Below are 25231 nucleotides of genomic sequence, written 5' to 3' on the forward strand. Positions count from 1 at the left end.
CCGCGCAGCAGGCATGCAGCGTGCATGCAGGAGCTGTGCAGGACCCATGCAGCAGGCATGCAGCGTGCATGCAGCGTGCATGCAGGAGCCGTGCAGGAGCCGCGCAGCAGGCATGCAGCGTGCATGCAGGAGCTGTGCAGGAGCCGTGCAGGAGCCATGCAGGAGCCGCGCAGAGCCGTGCAGGCCGGTGCAGATCGGTGCAGCCCCGCGCAGCGCCCACCAGCTCCCACCTCAGCCCCCCCCCACTCCCGCCGCGCCTGCACGTGCCGGGGGCGCGAGGGGGCGTGGCCTCACCCAGGGGGCGTGGCTTCGGAGGGCAGGGAGGCGTGGCCGCGGGCGGTGGGGGGGCGTGGCCGGCGGCGGAAGTGTGGGGGCGGGGCGGCGGCGGCCGTCGCCGCGGAGGAGGGAGCGGCGGCGGTGGTGGGGGGCGGCCGCCGCTGGGGGCCGGGCCATGCGGCGGCCGTAGCGATGCAGCGCGCCGAGCTGCGGGACGGGGAGGCGGCGGCGGCGGCCTCGTACCGGGTGCTCAGCCGCCTGCTGGGCTATGGGGCCGCGCCGGAGGCGGGCGCGGCGGGCGGCGCCGTTACCGGCGGGGCGGGCGCGGGGCCGCCGGGCCCCGGCGGGGGGCGGCTGCCGCTGCCGCTGCCCCTCCCCGCCGCGGCGGTGGCGCTGCCGGGCGGCGGGGCGCTGCGGGGGCCCCGGCCGCCGCCGCAGCTGATGGTGTTCCGCAACGCGGCCGAGGGGCGGCCCGGCGAGGCGGAGGAGGGCGGCCCGGCGGCGGGCGGCGGCGGCGGCGGCGGAGAGGGCCCGGCGGCGGGCGGCGCCGAGCTGCTGTGCCCGCGGCACCGCTGCGCCCTGGAGCCCAAGGCGGCGGCGGCGGCGGCGGCGGGGCGCTGGGGGCCGCCGGGCGGGCTGGAGCTGCAGCTGGCCGCGCTGGGGCTGCGGCCGCCGGGGCTGGGCCCCAAGGGCCCCGGGGGCTGCCCGTGCCTCGGGCCGCCGCCGCCCGCCGGGCCCGCCGCCGAGGAGACGAGCGACGCGCTGCTGGTGCTCGAGGCGCTGGAGCCCGACGAGGCCGGCAGCGGCTCCGAGGAGGAACCGGGCAGCCCCGACGGGCAGGAGCCGCCGCGCGGAGCCGCCCGCGCCAACGGGAGGAGCGGCCCCGGCCCCGGCCCCGGCCCCGGCCCCGGCCCCGCGCCGCCGCCCGGGGCGGGCTGCAGGAAGGGCTCGCTGCGGGTCCGCCTCCGCCGCCTCTTCCGCACCAAGAGCTGCAGCGGAGGCTCGGCCGCGGGGGACGCCGCCGCCGCCACCGGGAGCCGCCGCGCCGGGGACCTGCCCGCCTCGGCCGGGAGCCTGACCGACGTGTGCGGGGCCCGCGGCCGCGAGCAGGAGGCGGGCAGGTACGGGCCGGGATGGGACGGGGCGGGGCGGGACGGGACGGGACGGGGGGCACCGGGCAGCGGCCTCCCGACGGTTTGCTGGCGGCCGGAGGGGACTTGGGCTCGGTGCTCACGGCCGGGCCGGGCTGCGGGACTGGGGAGGTCGGGGAGGTCTCGCGGGGGGAGCGGGGCTCTTCGGGTTGGGGGAGCAGCACCGGGCCGGCTGGGCACCTGCTGAAGGCGGTGCTGGTGTGGGGGGACCTCAGCCCCCGGGAAGTGCACCCCGAGAGCGGCCTCTGGGGATGCTGAGCCGCATCCCGGGGGCTCCCGGTGCCAGCCCCCGTTCCCTGCTGGTTTCCTGAGCCTCACGAGCCCGGCACCCAGGCTTCAGCCTCGGTGCTGGTGGGTAGAGCCCGCTGTGCAGGATGAGGCCTGAGGAGGTGCTGGGGGCCTGATCCTGGCACCCCTGTGCGGGGCTGGCTGTGCCGTGGGGCTTTACATCGGCTTCTTGCTTGGATTTTCTGCTCTGGCTCCAGCTGCGCGGCTCAGAGCCCGCAGTGTTCATCCAGCGTGGGGTTTGAACGCTGCCCTTTGCCGGCGGCTCCCGTTCCTCCGACAGGCTGTCACGGGCGCTGTCACGGGAGGGCACGTCACTGCACGGCAGAGCCACCAGGCTGGTGGGCTCCGCCAGCAGCTGGCCCTGCGCAGGGCGCTGAGCCGCTGCCTGGCACCGCCAGGACCTTCTGCAGCAGCGTCTCCGTCCTGTGGCTGCTTTTAGCAGCTGGCCCCTATTTCTCGAGGCGCTGAGGGCGCGTGGCTCGGTCCTGCTGCGCGTGGGGACTGCGCGGGTTCTGGATCACGTTGGTCTGAGCTGTTCACGCTGGTGTGTGAGCCTGGCTGTGATGTGCTCCCGGTTCCAGCCTGGTGGCACAGGCCGAAGGGGAGTGTTTCTGCGGAGGCCGTGAGCTGCTCGATGCCAACAGGAGAGGGCGAGGTGCCCTGGTGCTGTGCCAGCCCCGGCCCTGCTGCAGAGCCTGCTGCCTGCAGCACCTCCAGCAGCTGGCGTGAAACTCCTCGCAGGAGGCAGGAAGAAAGAACCCTTCTGAGGCCTGCACGCCTGCTTCTGGTCGGCCTGGAAGCAGCGTTAAATAATTGAATGTACCTGGAGCACTTTGGGGTTGGCGTTCCTCCTGCGGGGCTCCTGGGGCAGCGTGCCTCTGGCGTGGGCACGAAGCTCGCTCGAGGCGTGCGCGGAGCCAGGCTGAGCCCCGAGCTCTGGTCTGTGCTCACCGGGTGCTTCGGCCGTGAAGCTGTTGTGGGGGCAACGAGGCTGAAATTTTCCCCGTTGCAGCAGGGGAGGTGGCTTCCGAGGTGGGACAGCCCCGTCTGCACCGGTCCCTGGCCCGCAGCTGCTCGGAGCATCCGCGTGTGACCTCCTGCCTCGTGGGAGGGTGCCTTAGTTTTATACACGGCTTCATTTCCCACGAACGACTAAATGTGCCTCCACCAGCAGTGGAGCAGGTTGCCTGTAACGACACAGTATTTTGCTAACGCGCTTGTGGTTTTTTCACTCCTTATTCTTCTCGTCCACGAGAGCGAGGAGTCCTCAGGACTTCCCCGCGCTGGGCTCGGGCGGTGGAAGGCTGGCGGTTACGTCTCTCCTCAGAGCGGGAGAGAACTGTGGTGCTGCCTGGGCTTTCCCTTTTGTCGGAGAGTTTCATGGTCACTGCTGGGGGAAGTGCTGACTTCTCACGCTCCAGCGTCGTGGAACTGCTGTGCTAATTAGGATTTTAACAAAGGTTAGTTCAAGGTGCCTGATGCAGCAGCTGTTGTGGTTCAGGGACTTCTCCGCTGCCTCCAGCTTTGGGAGCCCCCTCCTGCTGAAGAGGTCCGGGTTATTTGAGCGACACTTCCTGTTCTGTGGAGCACCGGTGGGACCTGGAGGTTGTGCTCGGTGTTGGCCGTCCCCTGCCTGTTAACAGGAACAAGGTCAGCAAGGAGCAGTCTGTGCTGCTGAGCGCCTGCTCCCGGCGTGCGGCTCTCCCCTGGGCGCTGCTGGCGAACGTTGCTCTTGGTCTGCAGTGGGTTAGTCTGGCTGTGCCTGGACATCGCTGAGAACCAGCTCCCGGTGTGTGGAGCTGCATCCCGCAGTGCCAGGCCTCGAGGCAGCACTGGGCAGCTCTGCCTCCTGCGTGCACATGCAATTCAAAGCAAACCAGCCCCGCTGGCTGGAATCAGTGGCTGGGCTCTGAGATGTGAGAGGCTTGGAAACTAAACGTGGAACATGAGGCTTCTCACCCAGGGTGTAAGGATTTCAAGGCTGCAGCTGTGAAACTGCTCTTTTTGAAGCAATTTGTACCGCAGAGGTAAACGGAGGGTTAGGGGACAGTGCTGGGTTGCAGCCGTTCAGGGGTCAGGGCAGGCAGCCCTGAGCTGCAGAAGGTGGTGTATCAATGGTTGTATTGATGGCCTGACCTTGTTTTTATTAATGTCTCCATATAATACACCTAAAGTAGCGCGTAGCCAGCTGGTGGACAAGACCTGTGACATGCTAAAAGGCTGCCTGCAGTCACTGCTGCAGGACGGGCCACGTCAGCGTGTTCCCTGCTGCAGTCTGGGCCCGGTGGGTGACCCCGAAATCCCCGTCTGCTGCCACTCAAGGCGCTCCCGGTCCCGTGTCTGTCCATGGAGTGTTCAGTCCACGTGAATTGCTTCTTGCTCTCACCCTGCTGCAGATGTGAGCTTGCTAGAAATGAGAAATCGCAGAAATCTGTCGCTGGCCGTAAGATGTTGGCATAAAATGTGGCTGTTTTGGTAACAGCGGAGTGCCGGCAGTGCTCCTTCCCCTCTGCTTTAGGATGTGGGAGCAGAGCAGTTGCTGTATTATAGGGTTAGCTGCTGTTAGCCCGCAGTGTGACTTTGTGAGCGCGTGTGGCTGGTGACTGGTGACTTGTTCTCCTTTGAGGGCGAAAAAACTACCCCTCAAGTAGGTGCGAGAGCTTTGAAATGAAAACACTTCCAGGCATTTCAGTGGGATTTTGTCTATTGAGATGTTGAATTTTTCTCAGCTCTTTTATTGGCAGTCCTGCAGCATTAGTTGTTTGTTCACAGCTGTGTGACCCGGTGACGTTGCTGGAGCTCAGCCACAGACGAGAAGCACTCGGGGTGCCCTGCGAAGGGCCGGGGCGCACCCGTCCGCGGTGTGCTCACGTGGCGCCGTGCTGCTCGGCCGTACGGGGCCGGAGCTCACCTTCCTGCTCCCTGCAGGCTGGCTGAGTTGTGTCTGATCAGCGCGATCCTTCCGAGCGCTGCGAGCCCTTGCTCAGAGCTGCTTTTCCCTGAAGCCGTGCCCAGCCTGCTCAGGAGGCCGTGACGAGAGCGGGGCTGGGGCGTGGGGCCCGCTGGGACGACGTTGAAGGGGATGGGGATGGTCTCAGAGCTCCCCTGGGTCCCTGGTCCAGCCACGTGCAGTGGGACCGGTTCCTCCGGCCGGCTCAGTGAGGCCGTGCTGTGTAATTTGGGGTGACCTTGTCCGAGCCAGCAGGGACGCGTCCCGGTGTACCGGGGGGCTGGGAGGACCCTGGGCAGGAATCCGCGGCACCGGAGCCTCCCTTGCCTTCAGCTTTGCTCTTTTCCTCATGTGGAAGTGAGGTTCTGGCCCCAGGGTGCCTCCAGCCCCGGAGTGGTCCCTAAGCGGCGTTTTTGGGTTGAAATAGCAGAGGTTGGACAGCTCCTGTCTCGCTTTCCGTGGTGAGGCCTGGCAGCGGGCCGCGTTGCCCAGCTGGCCCCAGCCGTGGGCTCGTGCCCTGGGTCTGCCGTGCCCTGTGCCCCGCCGGCGTTCCCTCTGCCTAGGTCTGTACAAAGCCCTTTGGCGCTGCAGCAGGGAGGGTGCTGGAAGGGCTGGTTCCCTGCGTGGGGAGAGCACAGGGGTAGCTCCAGCCTCATTATAAAATCACTGTTTTGGGAAGGAAGCTTTGGAGGAATTACCGGTGTTCTCGGATGCCCACCGGAGGCGCCTTTTCAGCCGTTTCCATCCACCTTGATGCTCCAGGCTCAGCTTCCCTGCCCTTCGCTGCCTCCTGGAACGCTTCGGGGAGGCGGCATCCTCCAAACACTGCGCGAGGGCATTCGGTGTGCTGGCTGTAGGCACAGCCCGTGATTGCGCAGGGCCCCAACCTGTTTGTCTGAGGCGTTTGGCAATGCCTGGTCCAGAGAAATGGTGTGGTGCCTGTTGTGAAACAGCTGCTTGGCTCCGGTTACGATACTTGCTTGGGGTTTTTCTTTCCAAAGACTTTATTAATTACCTAGTTAGAGATTTGCTTAGTAGCAGGATGGAGACCTAGCTTTACTGGTTGACTGTCCTACTTAAGCCAACACGCTGCTCTAGGAGTCGAATAAACACGCGGCGTTGAGCTGTCTTGAACCTCTGTAAATCATGGTGAAGGCTCTCCCAGTCTGAGAGATCAAACGGTGTTTTCTTCTTTTGGGATGTACCGAGTCTCCCCATCCCTATTCATGATCTTTGTTTTTTTTATTTCCAACAGGAAACACAGACTGACAAGAACTCAAAGTGCCTTTTCCCCGGTTGTTTTCAGCCCCCTCTTCACAGGTAAGGATTTGAGTCATGTATGGTTGGGTCTGCCGTTTTGCTGCGAACAGAGCAGTGTATGTGTAACGACAGCCTGCCCCCTTCCTCTACTCCTCAGCTGTGACCCTGGGGCAGCTCCTGTGGCCTGCGTGGCCTCAAACCCGAACCAAGAGGAGCTGTAGAGAACGGGGATGTTTCATGTCAGCACTTTGCAGTTTCTCCTGTCGAGATGCGGGCCTGAGCTGTGCTAGAGGCGAGGTTCCTTCCTCCACGGGGGCTTTTTGCACTGGTGGTTCGGGAGCTCCCTGTGGAGCAGGGGCTGTGCCTGTGCTCCCCTCCTGTGGCCCGAGGGGAGCCGGCAGCTGTGGGGCTGAAACCGCTCCGTGGGGCAGCGCCTCCCCGCGCAGCTTCTGTTCTCTGCGTGCTTCCCCTCTCCCCGCTTCCTGCTGGTTTCTGACCTTCCTCTTTCTGCTGGGGGAAGCTGGCTGCTTTATAAATGGCACAAGGGGGAAGTCCTGCTCTGCTGGCGGCTGATACCGAGAGCCTTCTGTCACGGTCATGTGCCTGGTGTGGGTGTGGGCCGGCAGCAAGAGCCCCCCCAGCTGCGGGGCTCAGGACCTCTCCGGGCGAGTCCTGCCTTAAAGCTCGCGGAGAGGAGGGCTGAGGGCACAAGTGAGTATTTGTCAGGTGTGCAGAGCTCCACCGCGGTGTCACAGAGCTCAGGAACAAAGCGAACGCGTGTTGAGAGGCTTGTTGCAGGGCTAAGGACTTGCAGGTTCTCGTGGCTCTGTGCGGCTCCTTCAGCCCTGCAGAGATGGAGTCGTTCGGGGGCGATCGGGCTGTGCCGGTGCCCGTTGTCTTCTCCATTCTCGTACTGCTTCGGCTGATGTCCTGATAGCAGGGCAGCATGCGGAGGATGCTCCCTGCGAGATGTGACTGGTTTTGTGTGTGTCACATGCGTTTATTCAGCAAATCGAGGCTGGTTAAAGCAAAACCTGCTCCTACACCGTCAGCTGTCACTAGGGGAAGCTGCGGGCAGAGATCTGTGGCTCTTGTGCCTCCTGGTGACAGGCGTTACGTGGCCGTGCGTGCTGAGTATCTTGGCTTCAAATGAATATTTAACAGAGAGGAGAGCATGGAGTGGACAAGTTCCTGCTCTAAATCTGGGAGGTTGATTTAATTGTTAGCTTATCCTATTAAACGTTCTTAAAATGGCTTATGTCAATTCTTGCAAGTCGGTGGAGTGGTGGCAGTGTCCTCCAGGAGCTTTTCCTTTGCAGAGGGCTGTGCCAGCATCCCCAGCGTCAGCGTGTCTGCCCTTTAGTCGCTTTGATTTGTTGGTGACTTCAGCCTTACCCAGCTGAGGTCTGTGTGGAGGATTTCTGAGGCTGGGGCTGCCAAAGTAGGACTCAAGTGCCTGGCCCAGCTTGCTTGGGGTTCTTGGTGACTTGCTTCCAGGTCAGCGCGAGGGCCGAGCTGGGGCCAGCAGAGGCCCTTGGGGAAGTGGTCCTTGCCTTCTGTGACCCCTTCTCGGGCGTGCTGCGCTGTAGGTGCACGTGGCTGCCATCGCTGCTGTGCTGGGAAGGGTTTGAAAGCTGGGCTCCTGCAGCCCCCCTTGGTCTTGTCGCTTTTTGTTTGTGCGAGGCGAAGGCACCCAGCCTACGTGGCTGCTTTATTTGTAGGGCGTGGAAATGAAAGGGTGGCTGCATGCATGCGTGTGCACCCACACCCATCGGTCCCCCAGGGAGAAGGTGCCGCGGATAATAACCAGGCATAAATAACCCTCGTAATGCTGCTTATTAGTAGATAGGGCTTCTACGGGCAGGAGGAAGCTGAGTCAATATTGTCCTATGCCCTGTGCGGTAAATACCTGGAGGTACTGACCGAGAGGCCGGGGAAGTTTTTCCATCTGAAGCAGAATTGGGGCCCTAACCCCAGGAGTTGAAGTCTGACACAGCCGAATCCTGTGGTCCCTGGGACCATGGCTCAGGTGTGTGTGGTGCTCTGGTGTTGGTTAGTGGTTTGTGACAGCTGGGTTAGACTTTTTTAGTTTGGAAAGTTCCTTGGCTGTGCTAACACCGCTCAGTTCTCTCTTCAGGAGTTAGCTGGTTTCCTTTCACGTCTGTGTTGGTCTGGTACTGATGGTTTAACCTTGATTTCATGGCTTCATTTTTCTCCCATGAATTTAGTTTAATTTTAGGCTTTACTAGTTTGTTAGACATCTCAGTTTGCATTGTCATTTTCCCAAACCAGTGTCCTGGGTCTGGAGCCTTTAGGTGAATTCCAGCAATTTAATGTAGAGGCCTGTCCAGCTGGCACCTTCATGGCCTGCCGGATAGAAGGTATTTCTGTTAGATTGGCTGCTTGTAGGCAAACTCCAACTGGAATTAATAGGCGCATTATCTCATAGCTGTGTATCAGCAGGGTAGGGCTGTGAAACCATTTCCCAAGAATTACATAAAGTGCCAGTGCTGTACGTCGGTGACGAGCGCTGCAGGAGCTCAGTGCTTCCCCATCGCCTGCTGCTGGACCGGTGTCCATCGCTCCCTTACTCCTCGTGGGCAGGGGTCCCAGCCCCTTCCCCTCTCCCCCTGCCTCCCTGCGTGCCCGGGAGGTGCAGCACTAACAGTCTTGCTCCGCCAACCTGCAGGTGAAACAGTGTCACTAGTGGACGTGGACATCTCCCAGCGAGGATTGACCTCCCCTCACCCTCCAACTCCGCCGCCGCCTCCAAGAAGAAGCCTCAGCCTGCTAGGTACGGCACCGTGCCTCTCGAGAGCCCATCCGTGTGTCTGTCCAGGAGCACAGAAGCTGTCTGTCTGCCCGTGCTGAGCCCTAGCAGGGCCTCGCTGCCTGCTCCCCCTGCCCCAGCAGGATTTCTTGCTGTTGCTGGTGGTGTCGGTGTTTCTTGTAGGTCGGGCAGGAGGGGAGGGTTGTGGTGGAGGCATGCGAGGTGGGACGTGATGTGCTGATTTTGCAGTGTCTCCTCTGATACGGCTGCCCACAAAAACATCCCTCACTCCCTCCCATTGCCTGCCCAGGCTGGTTCCTTCCCCTGCTTCAGTCTGTGGAAGGGAGGCTTTGGGGAGGATGGTACCAGGAGCCTGGCGCGGCTGCTCAGCACCCTCCTCTGGAGGAGGCTCCTCTCTGAGCGTAGCACGAGTCAGCCTTGGTGAGCAGCACCCGATGTGCGCATCCCGCGTGCTAGGGCAGCATTGTGCCTGTGAAGTCGTCTGTAAATGCCTGTCTTGTGCTGCAAGCTGCGTGCATGGAGGAAGCTGGGCTGGAGAACTAACTCCTTCGCTCCAGGTGTGTGTGCACAAACCTCTGAGCGTGCTGAGGATGGGCTGCTTTGGCACCGCAGCAGTGCCCTGCTCTCAGAAGTCGGCGGAGCACCGTGAGCTCTCCAAGAAGAGCTCCACCTTCTGCTCCAGGCAGCGCTCGGTGCTGGTTTGCTCAGCAGTGCAGGGCTCGCTCGCTTTCTGTTTTCTGAATGTCTCTTGCCTCTGTTCTCTCCTAGATGATATCAGTGGGACGCTGCCTACATCTGTCCTAGTGGGTCCGATGGGGTCTTCCCTGCAGTCTTTCCCTCTGCCTCCGCCTCCTCCACCCCATGCCCCAGGTCAGCTTAGCTTTAGCAGCAGCAAGGATTTAGTTCTCCAGGGCTTTGGACTTTGCAGCTCTTCTTGGTTAACTTTAAGGCTGCACTTAAGACAGCAGCAGTGCTGCCTCCTCTGCCCACTTAGGGACATGCACTGCTACTGATGGTGTGCCGTTGTGTCACGGCTCTGGTTTCCTGGCCTTGGTCCTTTGTCTGTTTTCCATGTGCTGTGGCTCTTTTGTTGCCCCCAGTTGTTTCCTGAAGCTTGTAATTGCGCCAGCTTTATTCTCAGTTCAGCATCTCCCATTTTTTCTGCTTCTTCCTGGGTTCAGCAGAAGCACAGCCGCTGGCTGTGGACTTCTCCGTGTGCTTTGGGTGTCAGCAGTGTCAGACAGCAGCTGTAGGAGCAGGGCTTAGCTCAGGAGCCCAGGCTCTGCCCGCCTGCTGTGCAGTCCAGCTAAACAGCATGTGAGGATGTTCCTTATGCAACTCCCCTTTGGTTTTCAGTTTCTGGCCCTTCAGGACCCACGGGGCTTTAATTGCCCCCTTGTTATGAACTAAGGTGTTGGGATGGGTTAATTCCTTCCAGCTGGTGCCACCTGGCACTTCCCTTGGCTTCCCTCCAAGCTGGCTTAAGGAAATAGCAGACGAGGGCTCCGAATGAGTCACCTTGGAAGAGCCAGGTGGTGGCTCCTGCCGTGTCCTTCACGAGGACGCTGTCCTCCTGTCCATCAGTCCTGCTTCCTCATCTCCTCCTGCCCTGCCCTCTGGAGGCAGGCGTGCCGGGGGACGGGGCGGCTCGGTTTTGGGGCGAGCTCCTGACGGGTGACCATGGCCCGGACCGTTTCTCCCTCTGCAGACGCCTTCCCGCGGATCGTGCCCCTCCGGCCGATGGAGACGGCGCCCAGCCAGCCCGCCCCGCACCTCCAGTGCCCGCTCTACCGGCCAGACTCGAGCAGCTTCGCAGCCAGCTTGCGGGAGCTGGAGAAGGTAACGTCCTCGTGGGGGGGTGCTGGCAGCACAGGACCTCAGGAGGGGAAGGCTGCAGGTCTAGGCCATGGTTTTTGGGACTGACCAGGAATAAAAGTTTAAGGCGGGGCCAGAAAACAGCACCTGCCTTTTTCCCAGTGAGGTCGTTGGTGAGTGCAGAACAGCATCGCTCATGCGGGGAAGAACTGTCATGGTTACACCTGTTATTTCACTACTTCTGGGTGCTGGATGTGATGTCGCTCCTGGAAGAGAAAGCACCGAGTCCTAACCATCTATTTTCCTGCTGAATGTAACCAGAAACTTAAATTTTGGCATTAAAAGTGAATTAACAATAGCAAACTGTGCTGCCTTTAGTTGGTGACGCAGTCTTCCTTGCTTTTGGTCTGCTGACGTTCCGTGTCTCGCTTCCGCAGTGCGGGTGGTACTGGGGGCCGATGAACTGGGAGGACGCAGAGATGAAGCTGAAAGGGAAGCCGGATGGGTCCTTCCTGGTCCGAGACAGTTCTGATCCCCGTTACATCCTGAGCCTCAGCTTCCGGTCGCAGGGCATCACCCATCACACCAGGATGGAGCACTACAGAGGTAAGAGCCACGGGGAGCTCTGGGGGTGCTGACGGCTGGGGCCCGTGGCTGTGGGCAGTCTGGTCTCAAGGTCCCAAATCTCTGCCCGGAGCACTGATGTAGCAGAAAAGAGGGAGCAGCAGCAATGTGTCCTCACTCTGTGTCCTGCATTTAACCTTGCTATCTGTGCCTTGGGCACAAGTTTCCTTAAAGCAATGAAAAACCGGGGAATAGAAAAGTTCCCCGTGCCTCTCCTCAGGCCTTGCTTTGGAAAACTGAACTTGAAGAGAATGATGATGGGGAGATCTGAGATCCCTCATCACGAAGGTGTGATATAGCGAGAGCCATCGTTCACAGCTGTCCGATTCCCCAAACTGAACTCTCCCTGTGAAATTAGAAGCGATCTGTTGACATCACAGCTTGTCACCTTGCTTTGTTCTGCTCGGGGGATGCTCAGCAGCAGTGCCAGCTGCCCTCTGTGCAAGGCGAAAGTTTTAGCTCCACTGTTGTGGGCGTTTGTTCTGAGAACTTTGCGGTGTTTGCACCCTTTCTTCCTGCCATGCTTGCTGTCGTGCATGGGGTCTGTCTCACCTCGCCCACATGCTTTTTCTGCTCGTCTTCAGATGTGGTTTTCTGTATCGAACCCCAGCGCAGGCAGCTGCCCTCAGGCCGAGCGAAAAGCCCGAGAAGGCTCAGCACAGGAGGGAAGGGCATCATCAGGACTCTGGCACCTGCCCTGTACCCAGTGGGCAGGCTGTAATAACAGCTGCCTGTAGAGCATTGTCATTAGGTGTGCTGCCAGATAATGGGTTCTGAGGCTTTCCAGGCAGTCTGCTGGAGAAAACAGTGGTTTGTGACCTTTCAGGGCAAAGCTCACTTGTTCTGCCTTTTTGCCCTTACTCTGGGGATGTCGCTGTGTCTTCCCCCTCCCTTAGCATTGCTAGTGCTAAACAACCCAGCAGAGTTTCTGGTCATGAGCCCCTCTGGTGGGAAGTGCACCAGCATTAATTGTAGCCTGTCGAGAGCCAGTTGTCCTGACCATTGCATAAGGAGGACTGGCTTTCATCACCCTGTCCTTAGAGAACTTGTAAGCAGCATTTCCAGCTGGGGGAGATGTGAGGTTGGCTGCACGGAGGATGCTTGCTCATGACTGAGCTTTGGATCAAACTGCTGCTGCTGCCGGTCCAGTTTCTTGCTTTGGGGCTGGGGTACTTGTTCTCAGAGCTCCCTTAGCCAGGTGTCCTTCCCTCCTTTCCCTCAAACTGCATTTCTTGTTGCACGTGGGGAAGGCTGGTGCTGCCACCATCCCCGGAGCAGCGTTTCCAGGCATGGCACGGCATCAAGAACTTCATTCCTGGGTCCAGTGTTTCTGTCTGCATCAGTGGCTCTATGCTTGCCCCTGGGCTGGCTGCCTTGTGCTGAATGTGCTGCAGCAGCGTGCAGAACTGCAGACCTGCGCACTCTGATAAACCGTGAAGATGACAAATGGTGGGGCTGAGGGAATGGTAAAGAGATAAATGCTTGACCTTCAGGTTTCAGGTACTTGAGAGGAAGAAGACATAATTTTTGTCTTTTTTTAGGAGAGCTGAGTAGGCAGCCTGCGGAGGCTGGTGTTTGTGCAATAACCCCCCAGTGTCTGTCCTTTGCATCTACTTGCCACTCGTAAGGGCTCATTCAGATCAGAGATTGCTGGTGCCCGAATGTTTAGCAGGTGCTAACCTGGATCACTGTTTCTCACGCTGGTCCCTGGTAGGGGTGAGATGATGCCATTTCCCAGTAAATACTACCAGACCGAGCTGTGGGGAGAGGAAGTGCATTTTAAATTTGTGAGCAGTGTGTAAGCCCTCTGTTGCTGGTTGCTGGCCACCCTACAGAGGGCTGTGATTGCTGGACATCCTCCAGCACCACCTCTTCTAGGTTTCCTGTGCCGCTGCTGGGGCAGCTGCTCATCCCAAAAGTCCCTGGGCTGGAACACAACTTTGGGTACCTCTGGTTTAGCTACACCTTCTCCTTGGCATGAGTGCTTTACGAGGATGGGTGCAGGGACACAAGTCACTCGCTGCCTCATGGCTCCAGGTTCCAGGGTGCCCGCAGACGAGCGATGCAACGCGCCTGCTGCGGGGATCTGCCCCCTGCGGGCCTGGTGGGATCGCTCCTAGGATCCTGTTGGGCTCCTCCTGGTGAAGGTCTGTTCTGCCAAAGCACTGCCTGATCCCCTTGGTAGCTCCTTGGCCACGAGGGCGTTCTGGCTTGGGCAAGGTTTTGTGGGCAGAAGGGGACGGGGGGACCACGGGCAGCTCTCTGGCAAGCGGGGGAACAGGCAGGGTTGCTCTCTGGTACAAGAAGGGCAGTGTCTGCAGCACCAAGAGCGTGAGAGCAGTCTGACTCGAGGCTTTAACCTACTTAGGGTTCTCTCAGCAGGTTGGGGCCCTGCCTCCCCTGGGCTGCCCTCTCCAGTCCCATTGTTTGCCATTCGAGCAGTGCCTCCCGTGTCAGGTGGCGGTGCCAGCCGGGCTGCAGCTCTCGGCGGCTGTCACCTGGCCTTTAAAACATCAGTCCCACATCTCTCCCTGCCACCAGCGCCCCTGTAACGTGAAACTCTTCTGTTCTGTTGGAAGGGACCTTCAGCCTGTGGTGCCATCCCAAGTTCGAAGACCGCTGCCAGTCTGTGGTGGAGTTCATAAAGAGAGCGATCATGCACTCCAAAAACGGGAAGTTTCTTTACTTCCTCCGGTCCAGGGTCCCAGGTGAGTGTCCTGCTGGGTCTGGGGGATGACTCTTGCTCTGTGATTAGCTGCTGGCGTGCTCTAGAGAGCCAGCTTAGTTCAGCTTTTGTCTACTCCCTCAATCAGCTGCTTGGCTATTACAAGAAAAAAAAAAAAAAGCTGCTCCCTCTACCAGTTACTTGGCTACTGAAGCCCAGCTGCCTTCCCTCCCCCAGTCTCAGGGCTGCTTTGCTGAGAAACCTCTCCGAGCTTTGCAGCTTCCCAGTTCTCCCTTTGCTGAGACCCACCTGGGGCTGCTGAGAGGAGAGGCATTAAACTGAGCGTGTGGGAGCGCTTCCAAGTGGGGAGCTAAATGCAAGCCTCGAGTGATGGATGCTGTAGGTTCAGAGTCCCCGGGGGGACCGTGGTGCCAGGGCACATCCACAGGCAGGTGCTTGCAAGCATGAGGGAGTGTTGAGAAGCTTTGTTGGAGCACGTTTGATTGCATGATGCTGGAATTGCAGAGTGCTTGTTTTCCCATCCAGCAAAGTCTGGTCCTTCTGAACGGGCTCACATCTGCCTCCTGCGAGAGCCAGGCTGGCAACTGGGTCAGTGTCTTTATCACTTTTTTTCTGGTTTTGACTCAGCTGTCATTGCATGTCAGAAAGCTAGCTGAAAATCCAGCGTGAAAGAGAGGGAAGAGTCTGCCAACTGAACAAATACGCCCCTTACTTGGGAGAGAGCAGCAGTGGGGAGCAGGAGTTGGAGGGAGGATGAGAGGTGATGCTTTGAGCAAAGCACCAGAGCAGAAGGGAACGCGGCTGCAGCAAAGCAAGGCACGGCGGTGAAGCAGAGAGGGGCAGGATCGAGAAGATGGCCAAGGCCCTGGTGGGGGCAGGTGGGGAGGGGATGGGATGTTCCTGGCTCCAGGCTGGCTCTGGCTCACCCATGGGATCGGAGCAGAGCTGGAGTCGTAGCCCAGACCTGTTCAGTGTTGCCCCCTGCTGCAGAGATGGCCAATAACTGGGAAGCCGATTTATAACGTGGCCATGCTTTTGGGGAGGAGAAGGCTGCAAAGCTACTGCTGCCGTGTATCCTGCCTCCAAGAAATTCTTTCAACTTAAAAATACAAAAATACTTTACCTCCCCAATCCTAAGACCTGTTCCCCTTGAGAACAGAGCTTTGTGGACTTGCCAGCTCTACAAGCAAACGCCTTAGTAGAAAGGATTTGCTCTAGAAAATATCTTTCAAAGAGAAAAGGAATCCCCCTGAGCAGCGCCGTGCACCTGCCGGGGGGTCCCTCGCCGCCTGGTGCCAGCCCCACTGAGCTGCCAGCCGGCTGTGCGGCCGCTCCTGCGCCCCTCCGTCTGCATGCAGCCGCGGTCCCCGGCGCTGCTCGGGGCTGCTGAGCCTCGATCCCTGAAAACCCAAGTCTCACGCTGATCCCTGATCTTTAGTGGGAGAATGTTTAGGATCTGCATCCCCCCGGCGTGCTCGTTAGTGATGTGCTCCTGCTGAAGCGCTAACGGCCTCCCAGAGGAGGGGGATGTTTCCAGCGGGCGCCTGGCTCCTGGCGCTGGGGCACGCGGCCAGCACAGCGTGCAGAGCTCGTGCTGCGTCCCTGTAGCTGCTGGCTGCGCTCCCGGAGGCTAATTCCTTTTTGGTAGAATAAGGAGGGGGGGGAACCCAGCCTTCAATTGATTCCTGTTCTTTGCTTTCTCAAAAGCTGGCTCACAGCTTCCTGAGCTGCCTGGAGCAGTTCTGAGCCCATCTTAGTGTGAAGAGCTTTCCCTTTTCTCCTTTCACTCCATTGCCCTCAGAGACAGGCCAGCAGGAGGGGGTTAGAGTGTAACTAGCTCTGAATCCTTCTGTAAAGACAGATAAAACCTTACACTGTGAATGAGCCCAGCTCCCGTAGATCCTTTCTGGTGCTCCTGCTGACCTCTTGGTTCTGTGGGCTTGATTGTTGCTCTTAACTTGGGGGGAGGAGGTTGTGGGGCGGGGGGCAGCTGGATGCAGCTCCTTTTCAGCCATGCCGGGCTGCTCCCTGCGTGGGGAGCTGGCTCTGCCGAGGCTGCTCCCGCCTCTGCCTTTGTGCCCACCCTCGTGACCCCAAGAATGAGCAACTCCTGCGCAGCTTGAGCTGGCCAAATCCACGGCCTTTTAATGCCTCGATACAGCTACCCAAAGGGTTATGCAGAGCAAAGCGTACGTGCCGGTCACGCTGCCTGCCTTTCCCTTCGGCTTTCTTCTGCATCCTTTCGAAAGCAGTTTGCTTCTCGGTATAAAGGGACTCTTCACCACTGGTCCTGGGGGAGAGGCGGTTAGGAGTTGGCAGTATCCTGGATCTGCTGTACCACTGGTGGCTGCAGGTGCCCTGTTGGGAGAGCTGGAAGGAGCTGTTGCAGCCTTGTGAGGGAGGCTGGAGATAGCTCGTGGTATCGCCCGTGTTTGCCTGGCCAGTGCTGAGCTGCCTGGGCACAGCCTCGCAGAGAGCTGCGGTTCCCAGGGACCAGCGCTTCCTCTGGGGATCGGTTGCGGTTCGTATCTGACACAACACTCTTCTCCAATATTCTTTTTTCCAAAGGTCTCCCTCCAACACCTGTCCAGCTCCTGTATCCAGTCTCCAGGTTCAGCAATGTCAAATCCCTTCAGCACCTTTGCCGCTTTCGGATCCGGCAGCTGGTCCGGATCGACCACATCCCCGAGCTGCCGCTGCCCAAGTAAGTCCCAAGGACTGGGCTGGGGAGAATTTGCTTTGGCTTCGTCTGCCACTCGCCATGGCAGGCAGAAGACCTCTGTGTCGGCAGCAAGGGCTGTGGGAGGGAGTGGTTGACTTCTTGCTTTTGGCCTTGGGTCAGCAGGATGAATGTCCTGCGGGGCACAGGGGTGCAGCTGAGTGAGGTGTTACGGCCAGTGCCGCTGCCAGGAGCGCGGGCTCCCGTTCCTGCTGGGGGAGAGGTTCTCGTCCCCCTTTGCGGAGGCTGGCGTGGCTGTGGCTCGGGGCTGAAGCTCCTGCCCCTGCCTTCCCCAGGCCCCTGATCTCCTACATCCGGAAGTTTTACTACTACGACCCCCAGGAGGAGGTGTACCTGTCGCTGAAGGAAGCTCAGCTCATCTCCAAACAGAAGCAGGAGACCGAATCCTCTACGTAGCGAGGCCGGCTCGCCCATCGTGTTGCTGTCACTGATGGTACGTGCGTGCTGCTGGTCCGTGCGCTGTCCCGTGGGGTCCAGCCTAAATCAGGCTGTTCCTCTGATTGCGAAGGAAAGACAAAATCCTCCCTAAGGAGGCTGTTTGCTCCCACCAGCCTTTTTCCTTTACTTCCGGGGAGACAAGCAAGGCTTCTGCCGCTTGCTTGTGCTTGTTTTGTGCCTTCACAGGCCTGTGCTTGCTCTTGTGCCAAACCCCGAGTGGTCTGGGGCAGATTCGGCCACGTCGGGCGGGCTGTTTGATCCCTTTCCTCTCTCTCTCCCCCCCACTAGGAATTTGGTTGTTGCCATCCAGTAGCCCAAGTCAGGCGGTGGTGGGGACGAGGCACATGAAGGTGAAGCCTGCTTCTGCAGTGTGACTTCTGCTCTCAAGCTCTTTTGTAGAGAGAAGAGGGTTCAAGACTCCTAAGAAGCACAGCAGAAGGGGACCAAGGGTCTCGGCTCCTGGCTGAGGGCGAGGGGGTCTCGGAGGCAGCTGAGCCCAGCTCGCGGACTCCTTGCAGAACAAAGAATGTCACGGCACTATGTACAAGTTTTTGAAAGTTTTATTTTTGATGTCTTCTTTTTTTTTTTGAGTTTATTTTCAGCATGAGAAATACTGTCTTATGATCAGCTGAATTTTATTATCCTCCCTTGGAAACTTCGAGGTGAGGAGAGAGAAGGGGACTCTGGGAAGATCGCCTGCTCTGGGCACTGATGGGACTGCTCTGCGGAGGTGAGGCAGCCAGAGAGCTGCTGGGAGGCAGCCCGAGCCAGAATCTCACACAGTTCCGCAGAGCAGCCTCTGGGGAGCACGGGGCAAGGCTCCCCTGCTCCCTAGGATCTGGAGAAGAGGGCCAGGCCTCGTCCTGGGCAGCCGAGCTTTGCTACTGGACCTGCGGGATGGCCTTAAAGCTGGGCCCAAGGAAGGAAAAGCCTGCGAGCCATTCGGATGTCCTGGAGCCTTCTGCCACAAGGAGTGGTTGCTGCTGCACTGGGGAGCAAGGGCTGCCCCTTTGGGGAGGCGTCGTTCCCCTGAGCAAACACTGGAAGATTTCACTGAACTGCTGTGAGGAGTGGAAGGAAGGTGGCAAAGCTGTCGCTGTAACTTTGGCAGCAGCCTGTGGACCAAAGGTACTTGAAGTGATCTCGGTCTGGCAGAGCCTTGGGACGTGCACTTTGAGCCTTTCTGCTGGCTGTCTCTAGAAGCTGTGAATGAAGTGGCTTTCTACCGAGGTGTGAAGGATCCCGATCGGTGGTTGATGGGGCATGGAAGCATCTCTGGGGTGACTCGGAGCAAGGAACAGCTGAGGGTTCTTCTGGAGCTCGCTGCTTCCTCTTCCTGGGATGTCCGTGGAACCACAGCAGTTCAGGAACAGGACGCCAGGAGAGACGGCAGCTCTTGCTGAGCTGCTGGGCTTAGCACTGGCTGCAGCGCCCGTGTCCCTTTCAGTCGTGGTCTGCTGTTTCATCCGTCACAGCAACTGCAAAGAGTTTGCATTTCACGGTGAAGTTTAAAGTTTGCCCGAAGCGATGCTGAGAAGTCTCAAGCTTTTCTCTGGTATTGAAACAAGCCTGTGTTCTTGGGCGAAAGAAACACCCCATCCTGCAACCGTGCGGCCTGAAAATGCGATGCTGTGTGTGGCCTGGGTCTGCAGATGGGGTCAGTGCCCTGTGAGCTGGATGCAGTTGTTCGGGAGCCACTGGGACTTTGTTCTTGCCCTGCAGAATGATCTATGTCCTTGAATTATCCACAGTCCTGTGGATCTTAAAGCAGCCTTGAAAAATCCTGATTGTCTGCCTATGCCAAGTGCTGCTGCAAAGGGTGCTAACTAATCCTGGTCTCCCTTTCTTAACCACCACCTCTGGCCTCGCTTTCAGTCTTGGGGAAAAAAAGGTTTTTACAAGATTTGGCTTCCAGATGAAACCAATAATTAATCTTCAAAATCTGTAGAAATACCTCATTGGACGCTACCCGCTGCTGACTTTGCGTTGCATTGTCGGGTATCAGGACGGGGTGGCTGCCCCACAACGTGCTGGGTGGCATATCTCACTCAGCCCATGGTGAAATGTGAACTAATTTGGTCTACAGCTACTGCGTCCTCCCTGCGCAGGGAGGCAGGCGTTCGTCCCTCTGCAGCCCTTGCCGCGTTCCCCCCCCCCTGCTGCAGACCCACAGCTCCTTCCAAGCCATCAGCCTGCAGAAAGTGCAGCTGTTCCGACCAACGCACAGCACAACGGGGGGAAGCACCCGTGTCCTTGTGCACGGGAAACCTGAATATCAGAAACCTGAATATCAGCGCACCTGGCCCTGCTGCATCTCAGCTGCTCGTGTGCTGAGGATTTGAATCTTCCAACTTATCCGTATGCTGGAACAGAAAATCTTCCCGACAGCCATGGCTGGGCTGATGCCTCAAGTGTCTTACACAGTGCCAGCGAAGCAAGAGTGTGCCCGATGCAAATGTCTCTTGCAAAGCTTTCCCCCAAAAGGAGACCCCAGAGATGAGGACGCGATGGCATGGGGCAGGCGATGACCTCCTGGCTGTGACCTGCTGGCCAGCTGCGTGACCTGGGGGAGCTGTGAATGCCCCCTTGCTGCAGCTGGGCACAAGCTGGTGTCTCCCAGGTGTGGAGGTGGCAGCATTCTTTTCATTCCATCCCTGGTCTGGTATGGGGGGGGACTGGGTATTGCTGGTGTAATAACAGCACCTGGGTTTGGGAAGGGGAACAGCCGGACTGGGGGAGAAGCAGCACTGGGATGGGGCAGGGGGCCAGCTGTGCCCTTGCTGGGCTTGCTGGGGACAAAAACGCACAACCCGCTCCGCAGTGGCGGCAGGGTGGGAGAGCCCCCGTGTGTCCATCAGGAGCTCCGTGACACCCGTGTCCCTAAAACGCCCTGGGTGTGGGGTGGCTGATGGTCCCACAGCACAGCGAGCTCAGGGCAGCTGCTGGGTGCTGCCCGAGTCCTGAAAAGCACAGACCAGGGCTGCCTCGGTGTGCTGGTGTGGTCGTCCTTGTGCCAGGACGCTGTGTTCACGTGGACGTTCTCAGCTCAGCATCGATCTCCTTTCGCGGCCAAAGGGAGGGGAAGAGTTCAGCGTGGTTTGGGCAGCCTCGAGCCTCAGTGCTGCTGGGGTGGGAGCAGAAGGGGCCTGAGCACCCAGAAACCTTGTCCTGTCCGCCTGGGCACCCGGCACCTTACATATCCGTCCGAATTTTTAAACCCCAGAGGTGTTTTTCTCACGGAAGTGTTTTCCGTGTGAGCACGTGGAGGGAGACAGGTGAGCTGGGGGCAGTGCGAGGCTGCGCCCCCCCCCCCCCCCCCCAGGAGGCTCGGTGATGCTCTGGGGCAGTGCGAGGCCAGGAGCCCTTTAGGGGGGAGCCCTTTGGGGGCTCCCCGGCAGCAGGGCCCCCGAGGAGGCACCTTCCAGCCTTCGGCCTCGGTTCCATGCAGTTAACATCTGACGTGTATGGCTTTACACCAAGAGGTCTGAGCCTGCCCCTCGGTGGCTGGGTGGGGGCCGGGTGCCCACCCCCTGGTTTTACTTGGGAAATCCCTGGTGGAAGCTGGGGGGCAGCGCCCGGCGCTGGGTGGGGGCTCTCAGGTGGAAACGGAGCCGGAGCAAGGGGCGAAGGGCAGTGGCTCCGAGCACAGCGAGCAGGAGGCGCGGGGCCAGGGGGGGTCCCGGCTGGGAACCACCTCCAGTAGAAATGCAGCTTTGCTTAATTTTCTTTTTTTTTTGTGTGTGTGTGTGCGCTTAATTTATTAAAATAGTTGCTGTATAATTTATTTTCATAAACTATATTAAAAAGTTACTAAATGGTTAAAAAAAAAAAAAGAACAGACTTGCAGGCCAATCTTTCAGAAGAAGAAATGTTTTTTGATATAACATGACAAATGCACTTTGGGTGTGTTTGGTTATTTTTGGGGGTGGGGGGGGAGCCTGGCTGTACCTGGGGGTCGTTCCAGAGGGGGTTTGTCTGTATATATTGTATTAATAGGCATGTTTGGCCTCTTGTGTGGAGCCGTTAGTAACTGCTGCAGGTCCCGTGGGGAAGCTGGTGTGAAGTTCCCAGTTTTTGTAAGCTGTCAGTCCGGGAGAGCTGACTTTGTGTTTGTAACTCCTTTTTATCGTCGTTTTGACCGATGGTTTTTTGGTTTGCGGGGGGGGGGGGTGGGGGTGGAGGGAGAGAGCGGGGGTTTGAAATAAAACGATTGGAAATTGTTTGGTGCTGTGTGGTCCCTCGAGCCCGACGGGGGGGTCCTGGGGGGGGCTGGGGGCTGTCTGGGGGGGGGACACCTGCACGATGGGGGCCCCGTGCCCACCCCCCCGCCTGGTGCTGGGGCGCTTTGAACGCCCCCGTGCTGCCGATCAAAGGCTCGGAGCGACAGAATGGGGCTGGGGCGGGTGGGGGGAGCTCCCCCCGCGGCTGGGGGCGGGCGGGGGGTGGGGTGGGGGTGGGGGGGGAGAGGAATCCCGGGGGGAGCCCGTGGGGACAACGGGCGGCGGGGGGGGCGGCCCGGGGGGGCTGGTAGCGGGGACCCCCCTGCCCTGCTCCGCCCGAGCCGGGGGGGCTGCAGACGGGGAGAGATGCGGGGGGGGGGGGGGGGAGTCTGGGGTCGCCCTCCGGGGCTGCAGACGGGGAAGCCCCGGGCCGGGGGGGCCGTGCCGGGGCCGGGGCCGCCGCCCCCGTGCCCCCACAAGGCGCCTTTGTGCGGCGGCCCCCGGCTGGCAGCGCCCCAACATGGCTCCTTGGCAGCCGCCGGCGGCCCCCGCACAAAGCCGCGTTCTTCTGCCCGCCCCCCCCCGGGCTCGGCGGGGCCGGGGGCCCCGGGGGGGGGGGGGGGGTCCGAGCCCGGCCGAGCCCCCCCGGGTCCGCCTCCGCGCCGCTCCCCGGCGGGCAGGGGGGGCCCGGTGCGGGGCCGCGGGAGGGAAACTGAGGCCCGGGGGGGGGGCCGGGCCAGGGGCGGGGGGGCCCTGGCACTGGCGGGGCTCCGGGGCTGGCACCGGCGCTGCCCCGAGGCCGCGTTTACCCGGGCACCGCGCCGGGGCCGCGAACCCCCCGCCCGCGGGGGCGCAGCCGGGCGGGGGGGGGGCCGCGCCGCCAGCAGCCACCCCCCCGGGCACCCCCTCGGGCATCCATGGGCGTCCCGAGGGAGCTGGGGAGGGCCTGGGGGGGGATGGAGGGGGGTGAGGGAGCGCTGTGATGGGGGGGGGCGAATTGGGTGGGGGGCGGCTGGAGGGATGGAGGGCGGGGGGGGGGCGTGATGGGGAGGGGCAGGGAGGATGCGGGCGGCGTGATGGAGGCGAGGATGAGCGCACGGCGGGGGAAGGGGGGGATGCGGGGGGGGATGCGGGGGGGGGGCCGGGCGGCGGCGGCGGGGCCCCGGGTGGGGCCGGGCGCGGCCCCCTCCCGCCGCTGCTCTCAGCTGACGCCGCTCCCGGGATGCGCCGGGCGGCGCCGGGCGTGGGCGGCGGCGAGAGGCGGCGGCGGCGGGGCCGCACCGGGGCGCACCGGCTCCGGGAGCGGCACCGGCACCGGGAGCGGCCCATGGCCCCCGGCCGGCCCGCCGCGGCCGTGCCCTGAGCGGCCCCATGGAGCAGGTAGGAGCGGGGGGGGCGGGCCGGGAGGGGCCGGTGCGGGGCCGCACCCGTGGGCGCGGTGCCGGTCCTGGGGGGGGAAGGCCCGGTTCGAGGCTTTCCTCAGCAGCCCCGGCCGGGGGTCCCCCTCTCCTTCCCTGGGCCCCCACCTGCTGCCCGGCATCGCTGCTTCCCACGCCCAGCATCACTGCCCGAGACCCCCAGCCTGCAGCCCCCCGACCCCCGCCAGCCCCCCCACCCCATCGGCAGCCCCGGGGCCGAGCCCCTGCCCACCCCCCGGCACCTCTGTCCCCTTGTCCCATCCCTGCCCCGCTGACAGCAGCGCTTCCCCCAGCTGTGGCACGGGAATGCTCGGTGCGTGGCCCCATGTGTGAGCTCCCTGGGCACCCATGGGTGCTCGCCCTGGCCAGGTGCTTGCCCCCGGGATGGTTTCTGGCTCCTCACCTGATGTGGGTGGCCAGAGGGATGGTCCCTGCTCTGACACAGGTCTCCTTTGTGGCCCCAGGTGTGCCTGGGTGTTTCCCAGTAGCGCAACAGAAGGATGCGAGCAGCAGGATTTGGGGAGGGGACCCCTGCCTGGGTACGGAAAAAGCACGGGGGGCTCTGATGAGGCTGCGTCTGTTGGTGTTTCCTTGTCTCCCAGCCCTGTTATTTACCAGCCAACGCCTCTGGAAGCCGTTCTGGCCATCGTGCTGGGATGCTGCGTCCTTCCCTGGTGCCCACCCCGGGCCGTGGCTGCTCGCGGTGTCCCCATGCTGGGGCTCTGGGTCTTTCCCATCCCGTCCCCCTCCGGAGGGGTTATTCTCCACTGAGCATCTCCTGGCCCTGCTGTTGCACACCAGGGCGAGGGGCTTCTGCTCCCACCCTGCAGCCCCTCAGGCTCTGCCTCCTGGTTTTGCCACCAGCGCCATCCTTCTGGCTCGGCCCAGATCTGAGCATTCAATGCTGCTGTGCCCCCCCGGGGCGGGCGGGCCTGGGGCCACAGCGAGTGGTCCAGCACGAGGCATCCTCAGTGCACGGCGAGCTTTTGTTGCACGTTGGGGGCCGCGTGCTTATGACCCCCCCCAGCCTGGGGCAGGTCCATGGCCAGGAGAGGCGGGGAAGCGCGCAGGCACGTGCGTGGCGTGGGCGAGTGCCTGCTGGTGCCTTCGCCAGCCCGGTCGGACCCCAGGACCTCGCTCGCATCCGCCCCGCCGGAGCAGCCAACGCCAACGTGCGGTCTGCGCGTGATGCGCTGAGACCCTGCGGGGGCTGCATCCTCCTGGGGCCGTGAGCACCGGGCCCCGCCGCACCCCTGCCCCGCTGCGCCCCAGGGTGCGCTCTCCCGCTGGAGAATCCCCCCTCGTGCTCCTCCAGCTGCAATGCAGAGGAGCTGCCGAGCAGCAGCCCGCACGCCTCCCTCGTCGCCCTGATTGGCAGCGGCACCGTGGTAATTTTAGGCTGTGATCGGCAGCAGGTTGGCACGTGCCTGCCGGCACCCGGGCAGGGATAGCAGGGGCCGGCGGGGCAGCTCCGTCCGGCCGCTCTCCCACTGGTTGCAATGGGCCCAGGGCAGTGCGTGGAACCGGGGCTCTCCGGGGTACCCCGGCTCCCTGCAGGATTTCGGCCCCTCCCTGGTGCGGGGATATCGATGCAAGCCTGCACCGCCCCGCGTTGCTCAGCCTCGCTGCCGGGCTTCCACACACCTCCATCCATCGCTCGCTCACAGCCGCCTGGCTCTTGTTTGTCCCCGACCTGGAGGCGGACGGTGGGGACGGAGCGATGGGGGCCGTAACCCTTTCGCCACTCTGCTGCCGGCTCAAGATGGCTTCGCGCAGCAGCGGCTGCTGTGGGGGGAGAGGAGCTCCCGGCCGGGAGGTGCCTGCGTGGAGCTGGGTGCGGGGCCAGTGGGGTCCGTGTGGGACCCAGCCCCACGGAGGCACCCAGCGCCCAGCCCGCTCTGTCCTCCAGGGACCTGCCCCTGTCCCCAGCCCCGCTGCTGTGGGCATGGCCCCGCTCCGGGCTTGGGGAGAGCTGGGGGCCAAGGGATTTGCCAGCACCATGCCCTGCCCCAGCCACACCAGCACCGCTCCTGTGCCCTGCGGTTGCTTTTCTTCGTTTTAATTCATGGGATTAGGTTAAAAAAATATCGCCCAGCTGTGATTCCCCTCTCGTTCCCTTTGTCTGCGGCGCGTAAGCGGCTCTGCAGGGAGCGGCAGCCTGTGCCGGCGGGGGGGTCGCTCTCGCCGGGTTTTGGAGCCCGGTTCTCCAGCTGCTGGGATCTGGGCTGCGGGTGGGGGCCGAGGGGGATTAAAGGCACGGGCGGATCCGCCCCAATGAACTGGGCAAGCGGCAACAGCGAGTGAGCAGGGCATCTGCTTTGGTGGCTGGGGCCAGAATGGGGATTTTGGGGTCTATCGTTGTCAATTGGGGTGCAGGATGAGCGGCTGTGACAGCTCCAGGCTTGGGGGTGCCCTTGGGGGCGATGTGTGCCACCCTCTCCCTGCAGATGGGGTTGCGGTGCTGGGGGAGACAAAGAGGGCTGGCGGGGGGGGCATCAGCTGGGTGGGGGCGCGGTGACGCTCCTCGGCAACCCACCTGGAAAATCTGGGCCAGGAGCAGGGCTGGTGTTTGGG

General features: G+C 61.4%; 1 protein-coding gene across 1 annotated transcript; it reads left to right on the top strand.

The window, feature by feature from the left end:
* Window positions 1-468: 468 nt before the first annotated feature.
* SOCS7 (suppressor of cytokine signaling 7) lies at window positions 469-17447 on the top strand. The gene is made up of 10 exons (XM_050715559.1): window positions 469-1397; window positions 5921-5985; window positions 8615-8719; window positions 9485-9586; window positions 10425-10555; window positions 10969-11137; window positions 13735-13863; window positions 16410-16545; window positions 16857-17014; window positions 17308-17447. The coding sequence occupies exons 1-9, from the start codon at window positions 469-471 to the stop codon at window positions 16975-16977; spliced, it is 1887 nt and encodes a 628-aa protein (XP_050571516.1). The 3' UTR covers window positions 16978-17014; window positions 17308-17447.
* The last annotated feature ends 7784 nt before the right edge of the window (window positions 17448-25231 follow it).

Source organism: Cygnus atratus, chromosome 25 (assembly GCF_013377495.2).
Source record: "Cygnus atratus isolate AKBS03 ecotype Queensland, Australia chromosome 25, CAtr_DNAZoo_HiC_assembly, whole genome shotgun sequence".
In the NCBI taxonomy this organism is placed as follows: domain Eukaryota; kingdom Metazoa; phylum Chordata; class Aves; order Anseriformes; family Anatidae; genus Cygnus; species Cygnus atratus.